The sequence below is a fragment of the Myotis nattereri genome (genome assembly GCF_964212035.1).
Source record: "Myotis nattereri genome assembly, chromosome: 14".
Lineage (NCBI taxonomy): Eukaryota > Metazoa > Chordata > Mammalia > Chiroptera > Vespertilionidae > Myotis > Myotis nattereri.
Genome location: NC_138089.1, coordinates 61,664,287 through 61,692,134, shown reverse-complemented (window position 1 = coordinate 61,692,134; position 27,848 = coordinate 61,664,287). Strand labels below are relative to the sequence as shown.

The 27,848-nt window shown below is 55.6% G+C and overlaps 1 protein-coding gene across 4 annotated transcripts in view; it reads right to left on the bottom strand.

Annotated features, from left to right (window-relative positions):
• Positions 1–27,848, bottom strand: part of CCDC12 (coiled-coil domain containing 12) — a 55,897-nt gene that overhangs the window by 25,599 nt on the left and 2,450 nt on the right. For 3 of the 4 annotated variants that reach the window (XR_013996806.1, XR_013996807.1, XR_013996808.1), the window contains exons 1-2: positions 27,645–27,839; positions 3,638–3,702 (exon numbers count right to left, since the gene is read on the bottom strand). Coding sequence is in view for 1 of the 4 variants with exons in the window: in XM_081106355.1 (XP_080962481.1) it covers positions 3,638–3,702; positions 27,645–27,845 (266 nt within the window). In the remaining 3 variants the exon portion in view is untranslated. Of the gene's footprint in view, positions 1–3,637; positions 3,703–27,644; positions 27,846–27,848 lie in introns of those variants that run through there. The other variant, XM_081106355.1, reaches the window with a different exon arrangement.

The window sequence follows — 27,848 nt, the reverse complement described above, 5'->3', positions numbered from 1 at the left end:
GGCCAGAGGGACAGTGGTGAGAGGCGCCCCTCAGTCACAGCCCTGGACACCAGCTCCGCCGGGCCATCAGCACCTGAGTCCAGAGGGCTCTCCGTCCTTGAACGTCCAGAGTAGAGCCGCAGGAGCTCTTCCCGGAACACCCCGCCCGCAGCATGCAGCCCGTCTGCTTTAGCCTGTAGGCCCAGCACATGGAGACACTCCCTGTCCCCAACGTAAACAAGGCCTGGAGCCCATGGAAAGGCGAGGCCACAATCCCTAACGGGACCACCACTGCTCCAGGCCTGCCCCAGTCCTCCCTTCAAGTCACATTAAAATGTTCAAAGCCCAAGGCTGTTTCCATGGTCACTGCCGCTGGCTGTTCACGGAGCTTGCAGGCGAGGACAGGAATGGCCGGGGTCCCCACATCGAGGACAGGAATGGCCGGGGTCCCCACGTGGGACTGATGGGACTGGCGGGCTCATTGTTCTCCATCAGACAGGGGCCAAAGGAGGGGCTGCTCTCCCTCTCGGATGGGAGGCCTTCGAGGCGACACCAGGGTGAATGTGGTTTCCTCACCTCAGGGTGGACCATACCCACCCCACCGAGGGGAAGACTGGGTGCGAAGGGCTCTGGCAGCACTCAAGGTCATGACATACAAGACCAAGACTTAATTCCAGGCAACAGGACCCAGCCACCCTCCCCCACAGTCAGGGCCAGTCTGCTTCCCACGGTTCCCATGACACACCATCCTGAAACCAGTCCTCTCTTGATTCAGTTGCCTACATCCCGGGGCCCACTCCTGAGCAACAGGATCAGGAAAAACAGGGTGACAGCAGGTGTCTGAGCTGCTGCTTCAGCACAAATCCTGGAGCTATGGCCCAGCCCCCTGCCCACAGTCCGGGCCCTGCCCACGGGCCAGCCCCCTGCCCACGGTCCAGCCCCCTGCCCACAGGCCAGCCCCCTGCCCACAGTCCGGCCCCTGCCCACGGTCCAGCCCCCTGGCCACGCTGGGACACCCTGGCCTGGAGCAGGAGGCGGGGAGGGAGCCGCTCTGGGAGGCACCACTGGAGTGGGGCAATGTTTGCCAAGTCAAGCTGACGTCATGATCTGCGAGTGAGCACACCCTGCTTCAGACACCATCCTGGGACCCAACCCACAGAGGCAAGAGGGCCTGGCGTTTACCAGCCTAAAGGGTTTGGGCGCCAGGCCTGGGCTGGGCCTCAGCTGGCGGTAACCTCTCTCCACATGGAGCTGGAGAACTAGTTTTCCATCCGGAGAAGGCAGGTTGGTACCACTTTCTCCACAGGCCAGGCCAGGATGTCCCCGAGCAGTGACTGTGCCAGCTGGGGTAGACATGGCCCAGAGCCAGAGGGAGGCGGTTGTGGGCCCTTACGAAGGAGTGCCAACACCTTCCCTCTCCTCGGTCACAAGCCCGGCCTAGACCCGCCTCACGCACAGACCGCCAACCTGCCCTGGGGAGTGACTGAGGCTTAGCAAGCAGAGCAGCTGCGTGAAGCCCTCTCTGCAGGCCAGCTTCCCACGGGCCCAGACCAGGCAGGTGGCGGTGAGCCTTTTCTATCAGGACGCTGGGCAGGTGCTGAGCAGGCAGAGGGCCTGTGGACAGAGGCAAGAGCACCTCCTTTTGGGCAGCACCTCTCCTTTTGAGGGAGGTGGCGGCGGAGGGGCTGGGTTAGAGAGGAGGCATGGCCGCCCTGCAGAACAAGCCACAGGAGGGCAGGTCCAGCCCAGAGAAGCAGGGACCCTCTGGGGGTGGGGTCCTGTCTTTCTCAGAGTGGAGCCTGGGCCGGTCGACCTAGAGGGGCTGACTCCCCCATGGGGATTAGGTTGTATGAGGACGGGACAGGATTTATCGCAAAGGGAGCAATAAAACTTTAAAAAAATTTGGGATCTAGAGAATCCATGCAGTTCCCATCAAAATCCTAGCAAGCCTTTCCATAAATATGAAGGAGCGGATCCTACAAGGATAAGGAAAGGCAAAGGCGCGTGGACAGCAGGATCCTGAAGTCTCCTGGGCAGATGGGCAGGCGCCCGGGCAGAGGAAGGTGGTGACTGCCCAGCACGGTGCTGAGGGGTGAGGCCCGGGGCGCCTGCTCCAACGTGACTGGAGTCCATCTCCTCAGCCACAGCCTGAGGCAGGACCTGCCCCACAGCGTATCTGGGCTGACAACGGGATCTGCTAACGACGCCACGTGCTTGCTGAGGGCCATCTATCGCACACGTAAGGGAAGCTCTACAGAGGGTCCTAACCACCCGTTTCTTGGTCACATGTGCTTATTTCCACCCTCACCCACCCCCTTGCTGTTCTCCCAACTCCTGTCCCATTTGCAAAGTTAGCAGAGACCTTACGCAAAAGTTAACTGCCTTTTCTGGGTGTGTCTGGAGCCCTCAGCTCTCAGGAGGGCCCCAAAGTTTCCTCCTTCTGCCCAAAGCCCCAGTCCAGCCAGGTAACAGCGATGGCGTGTGCTCCACTCCCCAGAAGGGAAGCCAGTTTGCTTCCCCAGCTCAGCTGCAGACATGCAGGTGGAGAGGCTCAGAGAAACAACGCGACCCGCCCAGGACGTGTGAACACACTTGGTAAACAGCCAAGTCAGGTGCAGGCACACACCCCTGTGAACTTGAAATGGCCCTGGCTCCTCTGAGATGGGCTTCTGAATGGGGCAGAGAGGGGCCTGCACCTGGGGAGGGTTCCACTTACTCTGGTGAAGGCGACATGAGGCCGTGGCATCAGGAAAGCGTGCTCCCAGGTGCCGGCCCAGCCCCTCCTGTGCACCCCCTCAACCAAGAGTCCACGGAGCCCAGCTTTCTCAGGGCACCAAGATCTACCCCCATGTGAGCAGGAGCCTCCACAGGCCTGTGCCTGAAGGAAACAGCTCAGGGCAAAGGCCACCAAGGCCACCTGTCCACGCAGACACCAGGTCTGGCCCAAGCACAGCTCCACAGCTGCTCGGTGGCCCCAGCTCAGGGCTGGGCAGGAAGTGCTAACAGACATGAAGCTTACCCCGGCTCACGAGGACCAACCACCCAGCCCCTCCCTGCCCCCTACACTGCTTCCGAAACCTGTCCCAGAATCTGTTGGAGGTTCCAGCTCTCATGTGCCTGCAACCACAGGGACAGGGAGCCTTGTGTAGGCAACTTTACCAGACCCAACCAGACGACGGGATTTGGCAGAATAAGATCAATCCTGTAGGTGAGCTACTGATGGGGACGAGAGGACAGAAAGAGCGGAGGCTGAGCTCTACAGAAAGCCGAATGTCGGGGGACAAGGAAAGGAGTGCCAGGCTGGGACAGCTCAGAGAGGACGTGTCAGGAAACACTGAGTGGCCGGGTGGCTAAGGGAAAGAGGAGGCGGACCCAGCCCGCTGGCCCCGCTAGCTCACACACCAGGGAGGTCTGGAGCCAGTTCTTCAGGTGCTGGAGAGCCGAGCCACGCAAGGGCCTGGAGATCGAGGAGGCAGAACGTGGGGTCAGCAGGAAAGGCTGGGACTGAGCGTCACAGGGCCAGTGGGGGAGGTGCAGGTCTGACCGGGCGGAGGGGCCAGTGAGGAAGGAACGGAAGAGGCTGAACGCAGAGTGGGAGGACGTGAGAACCCACAGGGGCTGGAGGACAGGAGGGCAGGGAGCTGCGAGCGGGCATTACCTGTGCTTCTCGCCCTCCTCCCCTTCTCTAAGCTGCTTGGTCTGTGGCTCCGCATCTTCCTTGTCCTGCAGAGGGAGGGAGAGAACCGGCTGCTCAGATGGAGGAGGAGATCGCGGGAGGCACACGCAGGCCAGCAGCTGCCGCCTCCGAGCAGGCACGGCCGCTGCAACTGCCGCCACAGCACCGACGCCTCCCTCCTCGCCCTCAACTCCCGGCAGAATTCAAAACCCACCCCCCAGTCCAGGCCAAGGCCCAGAGGCCCTCAGACCACTAGCAGGGGGAGCCAGGAGGCTTCAGGTGCCACAGAGGGCTCAGGCCACCAGCACCTTCCTGGGTCTGAACAGAGCCACCCGCTGAGCTGGGAGACTAGGGTGGAGCAGCCACCAGCAATCGGGAGGTCAGGCCCCGGACCTTCGCTCCAGAAACACCTCTGTGGTCCCGTCAGGAGCAGCATAACAGCCTCAGACCGGCCCGTAACCACGCACCCCTGCACTGTCCTCGGGAAACGGAGGGAAGGGGAACTCGCTGAAATTCCTATGGGAAAAGCTTCCGTAAATCTGTCTTCCTGCTGCCCCCGACCTGCCTGTGAGTCTAGAGGTCATTCTCATCGCAGCCTTGACAGTATGCCTGCTCTCAGGTGCACAGGCCCACGGGAGGGCACTGCCAGGCTCCCAGCTGCAGCGAAAGCTCTGCTGGGCTCCCCACACTCAAATGTGCACGCAGGGTGTGTGAGGCTCCATGTCTGTCCGAATGCGTGACCTGCCCTTGGAGCACGGGGGAGGCTCCAGAATAGAGCCTGTCCAGGATCTGCCTGCACAAGGGGGAGCCCCTCAGGGGGTCAGTGTCACTTCCTCCCCAAGGACCTGCCTTGACGCAGGGCAGGGTGCTGAGGAGACAGCGGGAAGCCTCCACAGGGACTGCTGTGACGAAGACAAGAGCGAGCTGGCACAGACACATCAGAACTGACAGCTGCTTGCCCTGTGCTCCTAGGAGTCAAGTGTGCCCCACGAGGGACACTGGCTTTGAGTCACTTCCTGCCAGCGTTCACCACGCTGACCCAGGCCACACGCCTATGGAGAGAAGACGCCGAAGCCAGGGGGAGGCCTGGCCCAGGTGGGGGTCGAGATGTGAACAGACTGAGATGCCTCCTCGCTCTCAGCCCGGCAGCTTGGTCTCTCGGGACAGGCAGCAGGAAGGAGTGACAGCAGCCAGAGAGGTCAACATGGTTCTACGGGGGGGTTCCTACTGAGGGTGGGCAGGATGGGGAGACAGGAGGAAGGAGGCATTCTGGGAGGGAGGGGAGCACAGCTGAAGCAAAGGCGGTGTGGCCTGAGCACGCACAGGGACCGGAGCGGCAGCACCGTGAAGGCGAAGGTGAACGTCGGCAGGCCGTCAAGGCAGGTGGGGCTGACACAGAGAGGAGGAGAGGGGAGCAGGGAGCTGATGGAGGGGGATCAGAGGACTTTCTGGGAGCCTGCCCACCAGGGGGCAGCAGGAGGGCGAGAGGCATTCACAGGGATGGCCAAGAGGGAATGGAGAGCCTCATAGCTGAGAAACAAGCCAGGCTTCTCCACAGGCCCCAGGGCTGCTGGGCCGACCCACACACCCTCCCTGACTAAATGCTGGCCGATGAAGCCAGCCAGAAGCAGGACATGCAAACAAAGCTCCTTGCCCCTGCCAGCCGCAGGCTCCCTGAGGGCCAGAGGTGCTTGCCAAGGGGATGGGGTGATGGTGCTTCCCTTGGCAAGGAAGGACCAGAAGGAAGAGAAGAGGAGGCTCAGCTTCCCCCAAGCGGCTGCTGGGCAGCTCCCCCCCACCCCGCCAGGCTCCCTTCCATGGGGCTCACCTGGGCCAGCTGGTAGAGAGGCGGGGACTGCGGGAACAGCCTTTGGGAGCAACCTTTGCAAACACCACGTCCCTTCCCAGCCCTGAGCAAGGGCCACTCAGCAGCCGTGGCTGCCACCACCTGGAATCCCAGAGACACTCAAGTGCCTGGCAAAGGCCAAGTTACTCATTAATAAAATGGAAAACACCCAACTATCTCAAGAGCATTTTTAAATGCCCAGCAGTTTGGTGGGTGGGGTGCAGCATGAGCTCTGCAGACAGGATGAGGGTAAGGAGGGACCCAGTCTGGGTGCTGTGCCATGAGCAGGGGCTCAAGAACAATGAAGATACACGCGTGGGCAAGGGCAGGTGACCAGAGACACAGGCCCCACCAATGTGCGGACACGGGACCCAGTCTTCCTGCTGAACAGCGACGCAGACAGGACAGCTTTTAAGCGCTACTGGCCTAGGTCACAAGGCAGGACCCTCCCTGCCTGGGAAGGGGCAGCGGTGCAGACAAGCCTCACAGTCCCCCGCCCCCAGCCTGGGAGCCTCAGGTCAGAACTGAAGGGCTGGCAGGACAACTGCCGTCAGAAAAGGGGGAAGGATTTGCCCAAGGTCACAGAGGTCCTCCCGACACCCTGCACCCTCACCAGGGGGATGAGAGTCAAGAGTGGCACTTGGTTCTAGAAACAGCCCCGCCCCCGCCCTCTCCCATGCTCCCACCTTCAGAGCTGGCCATGTGCACTCCGACCTGGCGGACACTCGTGGGAGGAGCACAGGCAGGCAGGGCCTCAGGTGCACAGATTCTCAGGGGATCTAGAGACACCCACCCACCCCGAGACCCTTAAATGCAACTCACTGCCTAATGCCCCCTTATACACACCCCTCCCAGATCTCTGTGCCTCTCCTTCCTTCCCAGTCCTGTTCGTACTTCCCCTCTCCTACACCACCCCAAGCCTGGGCACAGAACCGCCAGCTCTCTCCTGCCAGGGACGGGGGAGGGAGGAGGGAGGCTGACCCTCCTGGGCAGGCAGTGATGCGGGCAGGCTGCAGGCCCCCGACTCTGAGCTCCTGGCACTCAGTTTGCTGCTAGGACTACCTGGCCCCTGTGCCCACCCTGCCCTGCAGCTGGCGAACTCCTTGAGGACAAATGCTTCTCATCCATCTGTGCCCGTGGGCCTGACCGGCCTCGAGGGGGCACAGCATAGTGTGAGCCGCGGGCTCTGGGCCAGAACTCAGGTCGCAAGACGTGCCTCACGCTGCTGTGCTGTGACCTCGGTTTCCTTGTCTGAAAACGGGGACAAGCAGCCTGAGGTTACGCACAGGAGCAAAGAGGAATGGCCTGGGCCAAGGAGAAGACCTGCGGCTGGGTGGACGAGGCAGCAGACCCCGAGGGCAGGAAGGAAAGGGCTGCACAGACGCTTCTGGACAACAGGCCAGACTGTTTGTGTCTGCAAAGGTCGTGCTGGGCTTTCACTTTCTCCCTTCTCACCTGCTCTCTCTGCAACCCCCGCCGGGTGGGAGTGTGTGACTTCTGACGGTCTGCACGGGGCACATCGGATTCCCCATACGGCTTCACCGAGACTCAGACTCGGAGGCGGGCAGGGGTCACTGCTCTCCCATGGGGCGGGGCGAGCAGTCCCTAAAGGCTCACAAGCAGAGGGAGCCAAAGGCAGGGAGCTGGAGGCGGGAGGACAGTAGGAAGCTGGGGATAGGGCTGCAGATACGAGCCAGAACGGGGTCAGTGGCAGTGGGATAGGACAAGGGGTGCCTGAGTGCTCTGAGGAACAGGGAGGAGTCTGAGGCAATGGAAGTCTGACCATGACTCACTGGAAGAATGAGGTGCCTCGGACTAAAAGGTGATGGCACTCAGGGGACAAAAAGGAAGGGTGTGGCCGCTTCCAGGCAGGCTGGGCGAGGCCTGATGCCTGGAGTCTGACGAAGGCCAGTGCAGACAAAGGCCGAGGGTCCCGGTCCCGTGCCTGGCAAGGTGTCTGGGCAGTGGAAAAGAGGGCTCACTCCTCAGCAGAGGCAGGGTGGGCCCCCCCATCAGCACCCCATCACAGGGCCTGCACCAGATGACCGCTGCCGTCCTGCCTGTGGCCAAGGAAGGTGGAGAGCTGGCCCCAAGCCAAGTCTGGTCTTATTCTTGCCAAAAGTGCACTTGGGAAACCAGCCATGCTCCAGAGACAGCAGATACCCCCCCCCCAGCAGATTATCAGGCGGCAACCACTGACTGGCTCCCTGTGCCAGGCACCCACGCTGGGTGCTGAGAAAAAAGAACGAGTGGGCACCGAGTGTTCACAGCCCAGGGTGGGCACCCAGCCTTGGGGCATGGACAGGATCCCAGAGGTCAACGACCAGACACACACAGGCCAGCTGGGAAAAGGCTCCTTTCCTGGAGTAAAAACCCACCGTTCTTCAGCTTCTCAAGTGGGTAGTGACCCAGAGGAGGAAAGGGAAGTGTCCACAGCACGGTGTGGGGGGTGAGGTGGATCTCTGGGTGGCACAGGGGGTGTCTGGAGAGGCTGAGCGGGAGCTGGGGCAGGGGGTGCAGGGAAGGGCAGCAGAGGGAACAGCTAGCACTGTGAGTGTGCCCAGGCTGAAAGGGCCCCTCTCCTGCTCCGCGGCCCCAACAGGAAAGCAGCCCTTGCAAGGTCACGCCAAGGTCCTTCACACACAGCCAGCCTGGAACAGCTCCCTGGGCGGCCAGGCAAGGCTCCAAACTCCCGTGGGGCCAACCCCGTAGGGGGCTGTGGTGTGGGGGCAGCCAGGCAACACGCCTGGACAGGCAGGTGGTCAGCCAGCCTCAAGCCCGCTGCTGACCGGTGGCGGGGCCTCCGGAGGCGGTTTCCTCCCCTGTGCGAGGGGGTCGGCGCTACTTCTGCGGGGCTGGGGGTTAAACAGGGTGACCCGGGTCCACGGCCTCAGGCAGGGCCCACGTGACCCCACTGTGGGAAATGGCATCCTGGGGTTCTGACCCCTGATGTCCATCAGCAATGGGCCTACCTTGAACCCTGACCCTGCTGCATCTTCTAGGAAACCAGATGCTCCCTGTTTTCACCACCACCACCCTGCCCTAACCCCCACCCCCAAACCCAATAAGGCGGGCACCCTGCTGGCTTCTGGGAACCACAGAGACTGAACAGGTACCAGGACCCAAGGCCCAGGTCCAGCCTGGGACACAGAAGGCCCATTACTGTCAGACCAGCCATCAGAGAAAGTGAGCTACAGTTGACATTTTAAATGTAGCAACGTGCAAACGGAATAGTACTTTATTTTTTGCCAAGTTTCTGTAGATGACAAACTTTTGATGTTTAAAAATGAGGCTTGCCGAAACCGGTTTGGCTCAGTGGATGGAGCGTCGGCCTGCGGACTGAGGGGTCCCGGGTTCGATTCCGGTCAAGGGCATGTACCTGGGTTGCAGGCACATCCCCAGTGGGAGATGTGCAGGAGGCGGCTGATCGATGTTTCTCTCTCATCGATGTTTCTAACTCTCTATTTCTCTCCCTTCCTCTCTGTAAAAAATCAGTAAAATATATTAAAAAAAAAAAAAGAGGCTCAAATGAAGAATGACCCAATTCCCTCAGGGATGAGTGCCCAGAGGCCCCAGGCCGGAGGAACAGGCACATCTGTGAGCTTCCCCACAGCCTGGCTCTGCACTCATATAACCCCGGTGGGTTTCGGCGCTTCCCTGTGCGCGCTGCAGGCTGCACCGTGTCAGCAGGCCTTTCTTCCAGGCAGGCCGCTGACAACTGTCCCAGCACGGAGGCAGCTGGGGGTGCCGTCACCAGGTTCTGCGTCCCTCTGTCTTCCCTCCGAGATGGGACGCTCCAGAGGCCTGTCCGTCACTGCTCCCAGCACCTGGCACACAGCAGCAGGTGGAGCAACAGTGAATGGGTGAAGGAATGAACCTCCCCCACACTGGGAGAGGCAGGGCTCCCAGGCGAATCCCCCTGAGAGAGAAAGTTCTCCCCCACCTTGTCTGAGCCTCCCAGCAGCGCTGGGCTCCCAGCATGCTTTCCCCACGGATCCAGGGGCTGAGGCCCAGCGACGCCTAACGCAGGTCTGTGTGTGTCAGACCACACGCTTCTTCAGTTTGGGGACGCAGACAACTGGAAGCCGAGTTCCCTGCTGCCACACACCTGCTCCTTTGCCCGGAATATCTGTCCTCTCCTCCCTCCAACATTACCTTCTTCTCCTGTCAAAGGAGGGAAATCCCAACCATGCCCACGTCTTAGGGGTGTGGTAGGGAGCACCTCTAACCAGGTTCCCAGTACAAGGGTTAATTAATTAAATTATCAGTACTATGTAAGCAGTCACCGAGGAATCTAGTAAGGTCAGCACTGCGTTCTCCGTTCGCACATGAGAAAAACGGGGTGCAGTTAACCCACCCAGGCTCACACACTCGGTGCCGTCAGGGCCCAAGGGTGAGGGTGGGCTCAGGTCTAGACTGCCCAGCGCCCTGCTCGAACCCGACTCCCCCTTCACACACACAGGTGGTCTCACTGGGATCTCACGGCACCTCAGCATCACCTCTGCCACAAGCCAACTTCACAACCACCAGGGCTGACATCTCCTCTTGGTGGCAGGCCAGAGGGGCATGACCAAGCCACCAGGAGCAACTCCCACCCAGAAAAGCACCCCAAGGAGCTGAGAGCGGATGATTCCTCTGTGGCTGTCTCGTCAGCGGGAGAGCGGGAGCTACGAGGCGAGTCCAACCTGCCGGGCACCGTTAGGCAGGTCAGCTGCTCTGCAACCGCCAGAGTGGTCCCTAAAATAGCAACCTGATGGGCGGCGCCGTGAAGATGACCCACAAGGGACACAGAGCCCACACCCATGACCATGAGCTCAACCGTGGCCAAGGACTGCACAGGCTCACACAACACAACTGTGGAAAGCATTTCTGCACTTCCTTTAATTCTGTAGTCAAAATGATTTAATAACGAAATGACTTAAAAACAAAAGCAACTCGAGGAACCCAGCTGACTGGCGCTCACTGTCTTGACATTACTCACACCCTGAACAGACCCTCCTGGCCTTCGCCTGGCTCAACGGGCAAGCAGGAAACCACGGCTGGCCCTCACGCCCAACACAGCCTAGGCAATGTCTTATGACCTTTCTCAGGCTTTAAAACACACACACACAAAACACTAACCAGCAACGCTGAGAGGAGAGGAGGGAAGACACACCTGCACACACCAGGGCCCTCCTGCAACCCAAACTGGCCCAGAGGCCCAGCCAGGAGCGGCACTGCAGGCCGCGTGCCCTCCCATCAGGCCGCACATCCCCCAATTCAGGGAGAACATTTCAGTTGAGAAATTAACTGATGGTGACACGAGGTCGCCTCCCACCCTCTCACCCGGCCCCACCACTTCCCTTTTTTTGGAGGGCACAACGCCTCCTGCCAGGAAGCCCACTCACCACCACCTGGACTTCCTCTCCATGGTGGGATGAGAGGAGGAGCGAGAGTCACGAGCAGATGTCCAGTATCGGTCCTCTTCATGGAGCTCTGGGCGTGGCCCGGACCCCCTGCCCATCCTCCCAGTGGGCAGCCGAGGCATCAGGCCGGGAGGCCCAGCGGATCCGTCTGGGGGAATGGAACCGCCACCCAGGCTCTCTGGTCCTGAGGACACGCAACTGATGTCTGACCTGCCGGCTAGAGAGCAAACAGGCTTCCCCTAGCACAGGAGCCGGCAGCAGACAGGGTTCTGAGGCTGAGCCTGTTACTGTGTTCACCAGCCTGGGGCCCGATGGAAAGAGCAAGCTGAACACCCCAGGGAGCGGCTCCTGAAAGTGACACCCTTACCTCGCACACATAGCCGAGGCACACAGGCCTGCTGACACCAATTCTGGGCTCCCCCCCAGAGGTCCCCAGAGCTGCCAACAAGACCACACCAGGCCTCCTGGGGGCCACATCACAGCACTGGCTGGCTCAGCCTGTGACCAACGAAAATGAGCAGCTCTTTCCCGTGTGTAAATAACAGATCCTGGAAACTCAGTTATCTGACCAGATTCACACCTGAAGCTCCTCCGGCTGCCATGACTGCCGCCGGCAGACTTTCAAGTCAGTCTCTGGACTCTTCCCAAAGGGCACGCCTGCTTTTCCCTGAGAAAATCCTCAGCCAGCTCCCACATGCTGCCCAGTTCCTTCCTCTCTCCATTCAAATACTGCAGAGCGTCTCTGGGCTTGTCGTCTGGAGACATGACTGCTGCCCTCAGGGAGCTCAGGGGCAGGTGGAAGAGGAAGCGGCCTGTCCGGCTACCCTGGCTTCCTGGTGCTCGGGGAGTGCCCAGTGACGAACAGCTGAGAAGAGGAGGGTGAGCAGGCTGTCCCTGCTGGGAAGAGGGAACGGCAGGGCAGGGAGTGCTGGGTGACGGGAAGGAGGGAAGGCCAGCCCGGCTCCGACGTGAGCCCACAGCACTGAGAACCAGCAGGAGTCCAGGGACAGAGAAGGAGGCGGCAACACGGGGTTAGCGTGTTATTTATGAAGAACATTCAGGAAGTACCAGAAAGGAAAGGGCAAAGGTCACTGGTGGAAGCCACTGGAAAAAAAAAGGAGCTGGAAATGATCGAGAGCCACCTTCTTACTTCCAGGACAGCAGCGGGCAGCTGCCTGTGAGTCTGCCTGGAGGCTCCCTTCCTCATGCCAACAGTGCTCCCAAAGCTGCCACTCCCTCCAGTGCACAACTACCTGGGATCATCCAAACGCAAGTTCGGAACGAAGGGATTTACCCAGTGGCTCACCCCGCCTAAAAGGCGGCCAGCATTTAACTGAGGTTTCCTGATTGCATCATGCTTCCAAGACTCTCAGATAAACAGCCCCCGGCTGGGGCGTGCTTCCCCGCACAGGAGCCTGAGAGGTGTGAGCAGGTCCATCCTTACCAAGTGAGAAAAGTAAGAAAACCACAAACTGTTGGGGCTGCGAAGGCCTCAAATATCATCCGCACAGGAGGAGCCAGTTAGAGAGAGACCCACCATTTCAGAATCTCCCAGGCTGAGACCTGCAGATCCGAATGTCTCAGGAGCCTGCCCTCTCCCAGGCCCTGCTTCTACCCACGCCCATTGAGGCGCCCCTGGGCCGACCACACCCTCCAGAAGCTGACCCAGTGGAGGAAGGGACCGCATGAGGCCACACCAAGCTGCTTGGGGACCTGCTGTGGTCACCAGGGTGAGCTCTGGACAGAGCAGGCCTGATGAAGACACAGAGCAATCTCTCATACAACATAAGCGTCCTGAGGGCACAGGAGGTCCAGGTAGTGTGAGGCATGAGGAGGCCTCTGGACTCACGTTGGCTGGTCTGTCCACTTTGCATGGTGCTGAAGCCACTGGAAGGCGACTGGAACTTGAGTGCCCAGGTCACTCTATGAGCTGCCCAGTACCTGTCCTTGGGGGCAGAAAGAGCTCACCCAACCCACGGGGAGTCCCTGGGAGGCCAGGAGGCAACCACTGGCAAATGGAGACGCTGGGCTCAGGACAAGTGATCTGTGGACTTGGTCCCAGCCGCCCGCCCAGCCCAAGTCCATCACAACGACCCCTTGGCAGTGGGTGCTAACCAGGCCTGGGGGCCAGCCTCCCATCCTTCCATCCCAACACAGGCTCCAACGTGGGACCTGAGCTAGAAAAGCAAGTTATTTACAGGTCTGTTCCCAGGCAAGCCAGGGGGTACGGAGCAACCAGGCGTGCTGCTCCTCGGAGCTATTTTAACCCGTATCAGCTGCTTCTCGGAGTGTCACAGCCTAAGTGGTCAAGGTAAGACACTGTCTCCTCCCTGGTGTGACCTGCAAGTGATAAAATCCTAATTAAAACCAAATTCACACTGCAAGTCAGAACGGGCACATCTGTGGGAGAAATATCGCGGAAACAAGCTCTTTTAGCCCTCAGCTACGCACATCTACTTCCTGTGGGAGCACCGTGTGCTGTTAACCATGAGCTGGGCTGAGGGTGAGAAGGCACTCTCCCCTCCTAGGCTGCAGGGGCGTCACACAGGGAGCCCAGGGGATGGCCGGGTGAGGCCTCCTCAGTGGGCAACAACCACGTAGGGTGATGAGGACAGTGGAGCCTGATGCTCCCCCTCTTCCCGTCCCCGCAGTGTGAGGCCATGGAATCCCACTGCTCAGATGATGCCCACTTCCCCACCCCCCGCCGAAGAGGGGCACATGCCTCCCTGCACGTAGGCCCTTCTCTTCCCTCCGTTCACCCAGCTGCCACCAGTGTCACCGAGGAAGACCCAGCCCTTGCCCCTGAGCTGCCCAGTTTAGAAGGGCATTTCCTACACGAATGCAGAGAGCGTGAGTCCAAGTCAGAAAAGGCTAGCCACAGTGTGTGGGGTGAGGTCCCTGGGGTGGGGCGCTTACACAGTTGATCTCCCCAAGTTCAGACCACCTCCACTCTGGCCTGCCCTGCTCCTGCCCCTGCCCCTGCCCCTCTCCCGGTTCCACGCCTCCAAACAGCTACTGCCCTACCAGCCCTCCACTCTATCCCTCGACAAGTATTTTCTCAGCCCCTCTGCCGATTGACACAGAGAGCCCAGGTGGGGACATGACCCCTATGCCACCAGTGAGATAAAGCGGAGACCGTGCATTCACAGTGGGCTCAGAAGCCCCCTCCTCCATGCAGCCTACTGTGTGCAAGTGTCACCCCCCACCCCAGGCCCTGCTGCCAGCCCTCCCTCCAGGACGCCCCTCCATGGCGTAGAGGAGCGCGCTGTATACGGCTGGTGGCACACGGCTGTTTTCCTGCTGACCCCAGACGCCCTCACACAGCAGGCACCCCACAGGAGGAGGAAGGCCGGTGCCGCTCGGTGGCTGAGCATTGACCTATGAACCAGGAGGTCACAGTTCAATTCCTGGTCAGGGCACATGCTCCAGATTTGGGCTCCATCCCCAGTGTAGGGCCAGCAGGAGGCAGCCAATCCATGGTTCCCTCGCATCACTGATGTTTCTCTCTCTCTATCCCTCTCCCTTCCTCTCTGAAATCAATAAAAAAATATTTTTTAAAAAATAAGAGTAACACCAGTGGGTGCAGAAGAAGGGCCAGGTAACTTACTCCTCACCCCAGAGGGCCCCACACTCACCCCCACTCCCTAAGAGAGCCCTGCACCCAAGCTGGAGAGCCCTGCTCTCAGGGATCAAGCAGGTGCTTTCTTAGGACTCGATCAGCCTGTGTGATTCCAGAGGCACCACCCTGAGCACACTGTGCAAGGGGAGGGCGCTGTCCTTGAAAGGACAAATGTTTTCTGCTCCAGCCACACGCTTTCTCTAGACAGAACGGTTCTTGCCAGCCCTGAGTCAAAGCAGCCCTGGAGTGTGGCTTTTACTCCCCACGGGGCGTCGTTACCACAGCAACTCTATTTCCTCTTGGAATTCTTTCAAAAATTCAAGCTGTAGATTCCCACCAAAACAAAACCGGAGAGAAACCAGGGGAGCTGGGAGTTGGGGTTAAGGGAAGGCCCTTGAGGGAAGGAGGCCACCACACACAAGGCTCTGGCCAGGTTAAGCAGAGACGGGGCTGACGGCAGGTGTCCGATGGCAGGTGTATTAATCCAGAAGCACAGAAACCAAGGGCAGGCTTGCTGACTAGAAGTTTATAGGCCAGGGGTGTGACTGCACCGCGACCGGCCCAGTTAGGAACCTATCATCAGATCACGGGGAGGCTGCTTTCTGCAAGACCCTGTTCATCGCCCAGACCCGCCCCTCCAACCTTCCAGAGATTCCTCCTAAATGCCTGCAGGGCGAGCCTCAGGGCACGGAGCTCGGCTTCACCTTTGCTGTCTAAACTCGGCTTCACCTTTGCTGTCTAAACTCAGTAGCTGGGACCTCATCCAGCCCTGGGGCTTCACCTGCCTCCCATCGGAGCCCAGATCCTGCCTGCCTCTCTCCACGGAGAGCTCTAACTGTCACCCCAGGCTTACACAGCCAAAACCAGAGGGACTTCCCCTTCAAAACCACTCTCCCTGCAGGGCTCATCTCAGAGGCAGGCACCCTCACCGCCCGTCTATCCAGTCGCCCTGGGAGGGCCACTGCCTCATGGGGGGACTAATGCAGCCACCTCCGACCTCCACACAGTCAGGCCTCCAAGGGCTCCCCACCCCCATTATGGAGTGGGGTCCAGCCTCAGTGGCCCCGCCTCCCAGGCCCTCTCTATTCTCAACCCCACTTTGCCCCCCAACCCTTCACTCCAATCCTGCCACCCAGAGATCCTTTCTGGCCCTCAAAAAGCCAAGCTAGTTCCCTGCTCAGCCAGAAATGCTCTTCCCTAGATCTTGGTATCCCCTTTGCCACTTGCCTCCTCCCTGCCCCACCCCCATCTCCCACACCAAGATCCTTCCATGCTCACAAGTTCCTCACTTTATCCCCTTTTACACGCACACTGTCAGCCACCCCTCCTGTGGGAGTCCCATGAGGCAGGCCCCTGGCACTCGCTGGTGCTCAACAAACATGTGCTTGGGGCCCTAACCGGTTTGGCTCAGTGGATAGAGCGTCGGCCTGCGGACTGAAAGGTCCCAGGTTCGATTCCAGTCAGGGGCATGTACCTGGGTTGCACCCATATCCCCAGTAGGAGATGTGCAGGAGGCAGATGATCGATGTTTCTCTCTCATCGATGTTTCTAACTCTCTATCCCTCTCCCTTCCTCTCTGTAAAAAATCAATAAAATATATTTAAAAAAAAAACACAAAACAAACATGTACTTGGGGGCGGCTGCAGAGTTCCCACAGTGAGGACAGCAGCCATGCTCCAGGGAAAGGAGGTGCTCAACTTCCAGTGACAGAAAGCCAGAGCGATCAGAGATTCCAGAAAAACGAACCATCTGCGGAACTTAAAAAATGCATGGACTTCTAGGCTCTACACCAAGATCTACACCCAAGATAGAAGGTCTGGGGTGGGGCCAGAGAAGAGATTGCAAACTGTTCCCCAGGTGACCCAGAGGCACGGGGAGGTCCAAGAACCTGACTGAGCAAACATCTTCATTTCACACGCGTCAAGGCCTCAGCGAGATGACTCAATGCAAAGTGCCAACACCGGCTCATCAACAGGTGTCTGTGTGGGAGCCCCACATGCCCGCCCACAAGGCACTCACTCCCTCTCATTGGCCGAGAAAGTCGGTCCTTGGGAAGAACAGGCACTGGCTGCACACCCCATCGTGGCTGCAGCTCTGCAAATCCGCTTTCTCGCTAATGTAATCCTTCACACGAAAAGGGAATTCCACCTTCAAAGAGGTCAGGGCTCTGCTGAAAAAGCCAGGGGACAGGAGGGCGTCCTCTTTGCTTCCAATGGAACAGGGCCAGTGGCACCCACGGTCACTCAGCAAAGAGGACTGGAGGACCACCCAGCCTCACCCCTTAGAAAGGGCCAGCGTGGAAGGCCCCGGGCTAGACACTTCACAGCCACCCTCCCCGCAATCCCGGCTGCTGAGGGGGTCAGGAGCTGTCTCCATTTTTCAGACAAGGAGAGGAAGGCTCCAAGTTTAAAGCTCTGTTCCGAGTCCCACAGATGTGATGAAGAGAGCTGAGATTTAAACCACATCTGCCTGGCTCCAAAGCCCACTCGCTCCACTCGCCACGCGGCTCCCACCAGGTAACCTGATGGTAATTTCTGTCTGTGATGGAGACCTGCTTGTTCACAAGCACCTGGAGTGAGGGCTAGAGAGGGACGCGGGGACAGAGCTCTGCATCGCCATGAGATCCCTTCAGCCTCAGGTTTCCTGGTCGATTAAACAGGGATAAACCAAGAGCTGCCTCAAAGGGCTAACTGAGATCCCGTCACACACTGCCAGGTAAATGCTGTGACAGCCAGCCTGCAAAAGGCCCCACACACGACCTCCTCAGCTGACTTTGCAGCCAGGCTGTGGGCATGGGGAGTGCCACATGGGGTTGGAGACAAAGGCAATTCCTGAGGGGTGAGCAGGATACAGACAAGTCAGACTCCTCACCCAGCACACTGGGCTCTTCCCTACCCACCCCCCATGTCCCCCAACACTTGCTAGCCCCCCCTCCAGCTCCTCTTCTGCCCTCATCCCACATTGGTCAGGACCCCTGCCCATGCACCCACATCAGCAAGTATCAGCGTGCTCCCCTCTCCTACCTTGGCACTGCTCCCTCCCACACTGCCCCGTGCCTGGATGCTGGGGTGTGCAGTTCACAACTACACTGCTCTGAACTGTAGCCAAGAGGGAGCATCTGCTGGAGACACTGGCCATTAAGATTGACCACTTCGAACCCTCTGTCCCAATTCTAGGCTCCAAGGCTGATCTGATGGTCAGCGTCTCCACCTAACCTCTTAGCTTTCAATAAGCGGGAGTTTAGGCAGAGACACGGTCCTCATAAGTGAGGCTAGATGGAGCAAGTCCTCAGAGATGCTGTCCAATAAGACAGCCATAAGTCAAGGGTGGCTGTTTAAATGTACAGTAATTAAAACGGAATAAACCTAAAATCAATAAAATGTCACATTAGCCACATTTAAAAAATATTTTTATTGATTTCAGAGGAAGGGAGAGGGAGAGAGAGATAGAAACCTCAATAATGAGAGAGAATCATTGATCAGCTGCCTCTTGCACGCCCCCTACTGGGGATCAAACCCACAACCTGGGCATGTGCCCTTGACTGGAATTGAACCTGGGACCCTTCAGTCTGCAGGCTGACGCTCTATCCACTGAACCAAACCAGCTAGGGCACATTAGCCAGATCTTAAGGCAGATCTATGTGGCCTGCAGCTATGGTGCTGGGCAGCGTGGGTTACACACAGAATACCATCAGCATCGCATCCGGTTCCAATGAACAGAGCTACTCTCCAGGGCTGGTCTCCAGAACCCGTGAAAAACAGGAACTGCTGCTGAACCTGCAAGTTGACTGCCAGACCTTGGCCCTGGGGTCACGTCCAACCCCTGAGGGGCTGGCCTGCTGCCCAACCAGTCCGCCTGTCTTAGGGCAGAGACAGCACAATCCAGGCCAAATGCTCAGGAAATCCAACAGCCAAGGGCAAGTGTTTGTGCCAAGTTCATTAGCTTTTGGAGTCTGCACTTAGCTGCTGAGGAGAGGGAGGAGGCCGCGTGGCCTCACACTGCCCCGGTGGCCAGCACCACAGCGATGCCCAGAGCTTCATCGGCACAGCCGGGACCTTCTGGATGAGTTCCAAAAAATGAGGTTCAAATACAATACAGAAAAGTGTGCCCGGGCTGGCCGCCCTCCCAGCCGGAAGCCCCAATGCACCCGGAGCCCTTTCAGAGCTCACCCGCCCCCATCGCTGCCAACTGCTGGCTGTCAAACTCTCTGGAGCATCCCCCACTGCCCCCCTGTGTACCCATGGATGCTCCCACCTCTGACCTGCTCCCCTGGAACACTCCTTTCAGCTACCTCAATATTCGCTTCCCAGCCCCCCTCCATGGCCCAGCTCAAGTTCCACGCAGTCTTCTTATGAAGCATCCCCAGGAAATGAACACCAGCAGCACTAGATTGTATGTCATCCTCTCACCCATCAACCTTGCTGGCGGCCTGCAGGACCCGCTTTAGGCAGTGCCTCAGCTCCAGAGCCCCTGCCCTCGGGGAGTCTTGCATGGGCTAGAACCCAGGAGAGTCGCTTATGCTCCGTGACTCTGACCCTCTTTCAACCTCAGAAATCCATCCCACCAGGTGGGCTAAAAGGAAGCGCTCTGTAAAACTGCTGCTGAACTGCATGGCTACACCCCTTTTCTTTACTGAATATATGGGAAGTTCATGACCCTAATCTAATCTCCACCCGTCACAGTCTTGGGACTGATCCCTCCATAATATCACGATGACATCATGAGTTTCTATTCTGGAGGTAGGGGGAGGAAGAGGCCACAAGGGAAATCAACCCCATGGCTGAACTCCACCTTGAGCACAGCCACGTGCACAGCAGGTCTCGGGCATGGCCTGCCACTGAGTGGCAGCGGACTAGCCAGGAGCCACCTGCGGGGCCAGCAGGCACTCTCCATCCGCAGAGCAAGCTGAGTGAGCTCGGCGCTGCAGTCTGCCCAACAGGGGCCTTGTCCACACATCAGAAGACTGAACCAAAAACGGGGAGCCACTTCCTTCCTGAGGGAGGACTCCTAGCTGCCAATCTGCTGGCCGCAGGCAGGCCATCCTTTGTCCCCAGACTCACCATTCACAGGTCCCACAAGAAATGACTACGAGCTAGAAAATTAACTCAAAATTTAGACCCTTGACTGTCTTTCTTCCCTCATAGGAATGTCACTCAAGAGCTGTGGAGATTAAATGACACTAAAAGCACATGTAACAAAAGAAAAAATAATTTGGATTTCATCAAAATTTAAAAACTTTTGTGCATCAAAGGACACTACCAAGAGTGAAAAAACAACTCGCAGAAGGAAAGAACACATTTGGAAATTCCATAACTGATAACAGTATAACATCCAGAACATATAAAGAACTCAACAACAACTCAAACAATCCAATTTTTAAAAATGGGCAAAGGACATGAATAGATTCTCCAATGATTGTACAAAGAGCAAATAAGCACATGAAAAGATGCTCAACAGCACTAATCATTAGGAAAATACTAATCAAAACCTCACACCCAGTAGGATGGCCATAATTTTTTTTTAAGGCAAGAATGTGGAGAAATGAGAACCATCTTGCATTGCTGGTGGTAATGGGAAATGGTACAATTACTGTGGCAAACAGTCTGGTGGTTCCTCCAAAAGTTAAACACAGGTGCCTGGCGGTGTAGCTCGGCTGGTGGGTTGCGCGTCGACACATGCACTAAGAGATCACTGGTGCGATTCCCAGTCAGGGCACATGCCAGGGCTGCAGGCTAGATCCCCAGTGTGAGGTGTGCAGGAGGCAGCCAATTCTCATCATTGATGTTTCTCTCTCTCTCTCCCTCTCCCTTCTTCTCTGAAATCAATAAAAATATATTTTAAAAGTTAAACATAGGATATGACCCAGATATGCCGTCCCTTAGGTATATACCCCAAAGAATTGAAAACAGGGGCTCAAACAGATATTTATACAACAGCAAAATCACCACCACACCAATGGCAGCACAGGTCACAACGAAGATATCATCAGCAGATGAATGGATACACAAAATGTGGTATCCTATATAATAAAAGGCTAACATGCAAACTGTCCCCACGGGCGGGAGTTTGACCGACCGGGAGTTACCGGGGGTGGAGTGGAACATGGCGGGCATCAGCGATGTGGTGCTGGCAGCGGGCAGCAGTGGAGGCACTGCCGGCCCCAATGGGCCCCAACAAAAAAGCAGGACTGCGGCAGGATGGTGAGGCTGGTGAGCGGGCGGCGCCAGGCCAAGGTGGGTGCAAGCGGGGCCCCGATCGCCCCTCTAGTCGCCCTGCAGATTGGCCCTGATAGTTGGCCAGGCCTAGGGACCCTACCCGTGCACGAATTTTGTGCAATGAGCCTCTAGTATGCATATAATGGAGTATTATTCAGCCTTAAAAACGACTGAAATTCTATAACATGCTAGGATATGGATGAACCTTGAAAACTCATGGTAAGTGAAATAAGCCAGTCACAAAAGGACAAGTATTGTACGATTCTACCTACATGAGGTATAGAATAGCTAAGTCAGAGACAGAAAGTAGATTAGAGGTTTCAAGAGGCTGGGGTAAGAGAAGAACGGGGAGTTATTGCTTAAGGGGTGCAGAGTTTCTGTTTGAGATGATGAAAAAGTTTAGAAATAGTGGTGATGATTGTGCAACATTGTGAATATACTTAATGCCCCTGAGAAATGGCTAAATGGCAATTTTTATGTCACATCTATTTTGCCACAATAGGGACAGAGACAAAAAAAGGAACTGAGGCACGTAGGCTCCACCTGTCCTCGCCAGCAGGGAGAGGGACAGAAGCTGAATCCAGAGGGATTAAGGCATGTACGTAGAGGCAGCTTGGACTTGGGCCTATACTCTTTTACTGCTATTGTTTTTGAGCAGGTAATTGACAAAACATAAAGGGTATCAGAAAGTATAAAGTGAGGCTTGGCCGGGTAGCTCAGTTGGTTAGAGCGCCGTCCTGATATGCCAAGGTTGCGGGTTTGATCCTCAGTCAGGGTACAGACAAGAATTAACCAATGGATGCATAAATAAGTGGAACAGCAAATCGATGCCTCTCTCTCTCTCTAAAATCAAGAAAATTAAAAAAAGAGGGTCACCACCTGTCCTCATGGTCCCTTCTAACTCTAGCCCTCACCTGGGACACCTCTTGGTTATGTGACCTTGGACAAAACACTTCCCCTTTTATCGGTCTCAGTGTTTTCCATTATAAACTAACCCTTCTTCCTTCTTCTCAGGGTTGTCATCAAGACCAGATAAGATAAGCCAGGCAGCTGGTATCACCAACCATGTTAAATCTGAAAACACTGAAGCAGTTAGAGCTGCAGAGGGAACAGGTGCCCTATGCACTCCCCATCTCTTTCCTTTTCTCCACAGCACCACCTCCATCTACCACTACACATGTCTGCTTGACCGCCTTCTCTCCAGCTGCAAGGGGGCTTGCTGGGGCAGCTTTGTTCACTCACTGCTAGACCCCCAGTGCCTGAATGGCTGGTGCACAGTAGGTGTTCAGTATCCACCTGTGGAAGAAATGAATTACCAGCTCCAATAACCCATTTTGAACCAAACCAAACACTTTATCACCTGCTACTGATCTACCACTGCTACCACAGCCTGGTGACTGAAAGCCAACAATATGTTCCAATTTCCCCTTCCATGCAGGAAAAGGACTATATGGGGGGGGGGGGGGGGGGATTAAGGGCTCCTGGAGAGAAAAGACACACCAGGAAAGGAAAAAGCTTCCAGTGGAGTCAAGAATGTGGCTTCACAATAACTTCTTTTTATTGTTTAAAGTATTACTTGTCTCCTTTTTCCCCATGACCCCCCCACTCCCACCCACGAGGGAAAGCCCCCACCGCCCCAGGGTCTGTGTCCATTGCACAGTAACTCTTGTGGCTTAAAAGGAATGCAAGGAAACGACAAGGCAGTGACCTCTCAATTCCAAGAGAAAGCCATGTGATTTCCCAATGCAGCTTTTTCAGAAATGAGCTTGCAGCCAACAGCTTTCTGAAGCCAGAACTGTTAAGAGTAAACCCAATTAAAGTAGCCATTAGTATGCCAGCCATGATAACACAGAAGAAATGGAAAAAATTCCTAGAAATACACAATGTACTGAAACCGACTCATAAAGAAATAAAAAATGTTATATATAGAAGCCTAATATGCAAACTGTGCCCCCGGGAGTTTGACCGGGAATTCAATCGCTCACTATGACATGCACTGACCACCAGGCGCAGCATGGAACAAAGGAAGACCCCAGCCAGCAGCTGGGGAAGGGAGGCCCCGGCCGGCACCCAGAAGGCCCCAACCGGCCCTGATCGCCGTCCAGACCTAAGGACCCTGCCTGTGCACAGATTTCGTGCACTGGGCCTCTAGTAATTAATAAGGAAACTGAATAAGTTATCAAAAATTTCCCAACAAAGAAAAACCTGGGGCTAAATGGCTTTGCTGGTAAATTCTGCCAAACACTTAAAGAAGAATTAACACCAATCCTTCTCAAACTCTTCAAAAATAGTGAAGAGGGAACACTTCTTAACTCATTTTAAGAGGTCAGCATTACCCTGATTCCAAAGCCAAAACACTACAAGAAAACTACAGACCTGTATCCCTCATGAACACTGATGCAAAATCCTCAATAAAATACTAGCAAACTGCCCTGGCCAGTTTGGCTAAGTGGATTGAGCGTAGGCCTGCGGACTGAAGGGTCCTGGGTTCAACTCCAGTCAAGGGCACATGCCTAGGTTTTGGGCTCAATCCCCAGTGGGGGGTGTGCAGGAGGCAGCCAATCAATGATTCTCTCTCACCCATGTTTCTCTCTCCCTCTCCCTTCCTTTCTGAAATCAATAAAAATAAAAAAATACTAGCAAACTGAATTCAGCAGATTAAAAGGTTTATACACCGTGACCAAGAAGAATTTATTCCTTAAATGCAAGGATGGCTCAACATACAATAATTCATTCATGTAATACAATAGAAAGGAAAAGGAACACACACATGTTCACTCAATTGATGAAAAAAAGCTTTTGACAAAATTCAACTTCCTTTCATAATAAAAACATTTAACAATCTAGAAATAGAAGGAAACTTCCTCAACATAAAGCCATATTTGAAAAACCCATATCTGAACATCACACTCAATTGGGAAAGACTGAAAGCATTTTTCTAAAATCAGAATCAAAACAAAAGGATGCCTACTTTCACCACTTCTACTCAACATGTTACTGAAAGTTCTAGCCAGAGCAATTAGGCAAGAAAAAGAAATAAAAGGCATCGGAACAGAAGTATAATTATCTCTGTTCACAGATATGGTTTTACTAGAGGCCTGGTGCACGAAATTTGTGCACGAGTGGGGTCCCTAAGCCTGGCCGGGGATCAGGGCTGATCAGGTTCCCCACCACCATGCCTCCTCCTTCCCTCGCCGCCCGCATCTGCCACCACCCACCCCCAGTTCCCCATCCCAGCTCGGGGCCTGGCCCCGATTGGGCTATCGGGACCTGCTGGCCAGAGGGAGGGACTGGGAGGTTGCCCAGCAGGCCCTGATTCAGGTGATTGGGGCCTGCCAGCCGGGGAGAGGGACCCAGGAGGTTGGCCACCGACCCCAAGGAGGGAGCCGGCCCTCAGCCCCCCTGGAAAAGGGGCCACGTCCGCCGCCACCCACCTCTGGTTCCCTGTCCCAGCCGGGGGGCCTGCCAGCTGGAGGAGGTCGGGGCCTGCGGGCTGGGGCAGCTCCTGTGTTGAGCATCTGCTCCCTGGTGATCAGTACCCATCCGTTTTAACAGTCGCTTAGGCTTTTATATACAGAAGGTCCTCAGGTGACGTCGGAGATCCGTTCCCACAGCCTGACGTAATGTGATTTTCGCCATAAGTCGGAACCCACCTACATAAGCACCTATATCACTGACATGGAGCACACACACAGCAGTAATGAAGTGAAACAGTAAAAAAAATTTAAAAGAAAGATAACAATTCCTGACCTTTACTTGTGGTAAATAAATAATAAAAAACATAAAGCACATATGTACATACATCGAAATGACGGAACTTTTTTTTTTTTTTTTTATAAATAAATGAGATGGCGACGTAACCATGAAACAACGAAGACTGAGTCCGACGTAACCCGAGGACTGTCTGTATATGGTTAAGATATGCAGAAAACCTAAAAGAGGCTACAGAAGCTGTTAGAACTAATAAATGAATTCAGCAAAGTTCCAAGATGCAAAATCAACAGAAAAAATATCAATTGCATTCTACAGACTAACAATGAAAAATCTGAAAAGAAATTTAAGAAAACAATCTCATTTACAAATGCACAAAAAAAGGATAAAATACTCAGGAATAAATTTAACCAAGGAGCCCTGGCCAGTGTGGCTTGGTTGGTGGGAGTGCTGTCAAAAATTAACTGAGAATGGATCAAAGTACTAAACACAAAAGCTAAAACTATAAAACTCTTAGAAAAAAACATAGGCGAAAAGCTTGATAACCTTGGATTTGACAATGGTTTATTAGGTTTGACACCAAAAGCAGAATCAACAAAAGAAAAAAATAGATAAATTAGACTTGATGAAAATTAAACTTTGTCCATCAAAGCACATTATCAGGAAAGTGAAAAGACAACCTTGGGAATGGGAGAAAATAGTTTCAAATCACCTGTCTGATAAGGGGTTAATAGACAGAATATATTAAGTACTATAACTCAACAACACAAACTCAACTTAAAAATTGGCAAGAGCTACATAAACATTTCTCCAAAGATACACAAATGGCCACCATTGCACGAGAAGATGCTCAACATCATTAGGGAAACATGAATCAAAGTCACAGTGTGATACCATTTCATACCCATTAGGATGGCTATGATCAACAACTGCAATTCTTGTGCACTGCTGCTGGGAATGTAAAATGAGGAGGTTGCTATGGAAATCAGTCTGGCGGTTTCTTAAAAAGTTAAACATAGAATTGCTATGTGATCCCCAAATTCCACTTCTGTGTATATACTCAAAGGAATTAAAACTAGAGACTCATTCATTCCAACAGTCAAAAGCTAGGACAACCCAAATTAACAAACAAATGTGGTGCACACAGATGGCCCTTGGAGAACACAGGCTCGAACCACATGGGTCCCCTTATAAGCGGACTTCTTTTCGATAAATATAGTCGGCTCTGGGCATCCCAGGTTTCCCACCCTCGAGTCAAACCTTGGATTGAAAACAGTATTTTGACCCAAAGTTGAGAAGCCATGTATGCAGAGGGCTGGCTTAAGATCTACACAGATTTCTGATTGGGGGGGGGGGGGGTCAGGCACCCCTAATCATTGTTCAAGGGTCAACTGTACATACGATGGAATACTGTTCAGCCTTAAAAAGGAATGAAATTCTGGCACATGGCACAACATGGAAGAGCCGTGAAGACGTTAAGCTGAGTGAAATGAGTCGGTTAGAGAAGGACAAATGCTATAGAATTCTACTTATATAAGAGATCTAAAGTAGCCCAATTCATACACAGAAAGTAGAATGGTGGTTGCCAGGGGCTGGGATAAGAGGGGGATGGGGTTTGATTCTGATATTTAAAAGGTAGTTTCCATTTGGAATGATAAGACTATCCTGAAAACAGTGCTATAGTTACCTACCACTGTAAATGTACTTAATGCCACTGAATTGTACATTTTACATGGTAAATTTTGTTATGTATATTCTTACGATAAAAAACCACCACCACCAGGCCACATTTCAGCCCATTGAGAGAATGCCTCTTCAAGGCCAGTTCTCCTGATGGCCTTGGGCCCTAAAGATGTGGATGCCATCTTGTCCTTTGTGTTGACCTCAAACCCAAGCCAACAACACAGGTTGACTAGCTGCTGTCAAAGCGCCGAATGAAGCCCGAGAGCCCCCAGGCCAGGTGGTTTGTGGGGGCCACTGTGGGACGTGCTGACAAGTTGCCAACAAAAGCAGACGCCGATCGGGCAAGCTTCGCTGCTACGGGGTCCCCCTTTCCCACAGAACCGCAGCCCGCCACGCGGAAAGTGGCCAGGGGCCGGGCGGACCAGCCTGGTGGTTTTTAAGCTGGAAAGCGGAGTCCCTGTCCCCCGCCACCCGCCCCTTCACCCATCTAGGCAGTTCATGCATTTTGTTGAGTTAGGACAGTTTCCATCCATCCAAGAGCAGAACCAACCACCTCCACCCCTCCGCTGTCTTTAGGCCTTTTCACACAGATTATCCTGTGAAATCTCAAAACACTCCGGTGGGGATGGATGTGTGGGGGTTATGAAGAAGACGGGGGCTCACAGCGATGCAGCAATGTGCCCCCAGGCCCACGGCCCCAAGAGCAAGGGCCGGGGTTTGCACGGCGCTCGTGAGCTGCAGGCTCTGCGTCTTCGATGGCTCCGGGAAGATAAGGAGGAAGGGGAGCCGCCCGTCCTGGCGTCCAGCAAGAGCAAGGGGGAAGCTGGCAAGTGTGGCGGCCCTTCGGCTTACAGGTCCGCCCCGAGAAGCAGGCCGCGGAAGAACCGAAGAACCGAGCGCCGAGCTCTCGCCCTCGGGGCCACCCTGACCCAGCAGCGGGTCTTTCCCTTTGGAGGCTCGTACTCAACGGGTCCAGCTGGGCGCCTCGGGGCGGGTCTGCGACTCCTGGGGCTGCACCTGGGAGGGCACCCGGGCTCCAAGGGGAAGGCCGGCGGGGTCGTGGGGAAACGGGAGTTTCTGCGCCTGCAGACGCGAACCAGCCACGCCTAAACCAGCCCGCCTCGGAAACGGTCGCAGGCTCCGGAGACCCAGGAGGGCAACATCCAGCAGGCAAAACGGGGTCCAGCCCTGGCTGGTTTGGCTCGGTGGATAGAGCGTCGGCCTGCGGACTGGAGGGTCCCAGGTTCGATTCTGGTCAAGGGCATGTACTCTAGGAGAGTCTTTAAAAAAAACAAACAAAACCGAAACGGGGTCCACTGCGCCCCGACCACTGCCCCGCCGCCCACCCGCGAGCACCAGCCTGGAGGGGGCGGACGCCGACGCACCGCGCATGCTCCAGCCGCGCGCGCATGCGCGTCCCCGGCGGCGGCCTTTTCCTAGTTCCCAGCCCTCTCGCCCCGGTTCCGAACGCTGGCTGCCACAGCCACGGCCCTCACCCCCCACTCCTCACCTTGCGCCCGGTTTTCTCCCGCAGGGCCTTCAGCCGTTCCTTTCGCCGCAACGCTTCTTCCTCTAGCCGGCCCACACCGGCCGCAGCAGCAGCCATCTTGCCCGCCAACCCCGCCTTTCCGTCAGTTTTACACTGCGCAGGCCCAATGAGTAGATGACTCTCACAGCCAATCCGAGGACGAAAGTGAGAGAGCCGGAAGTCCTG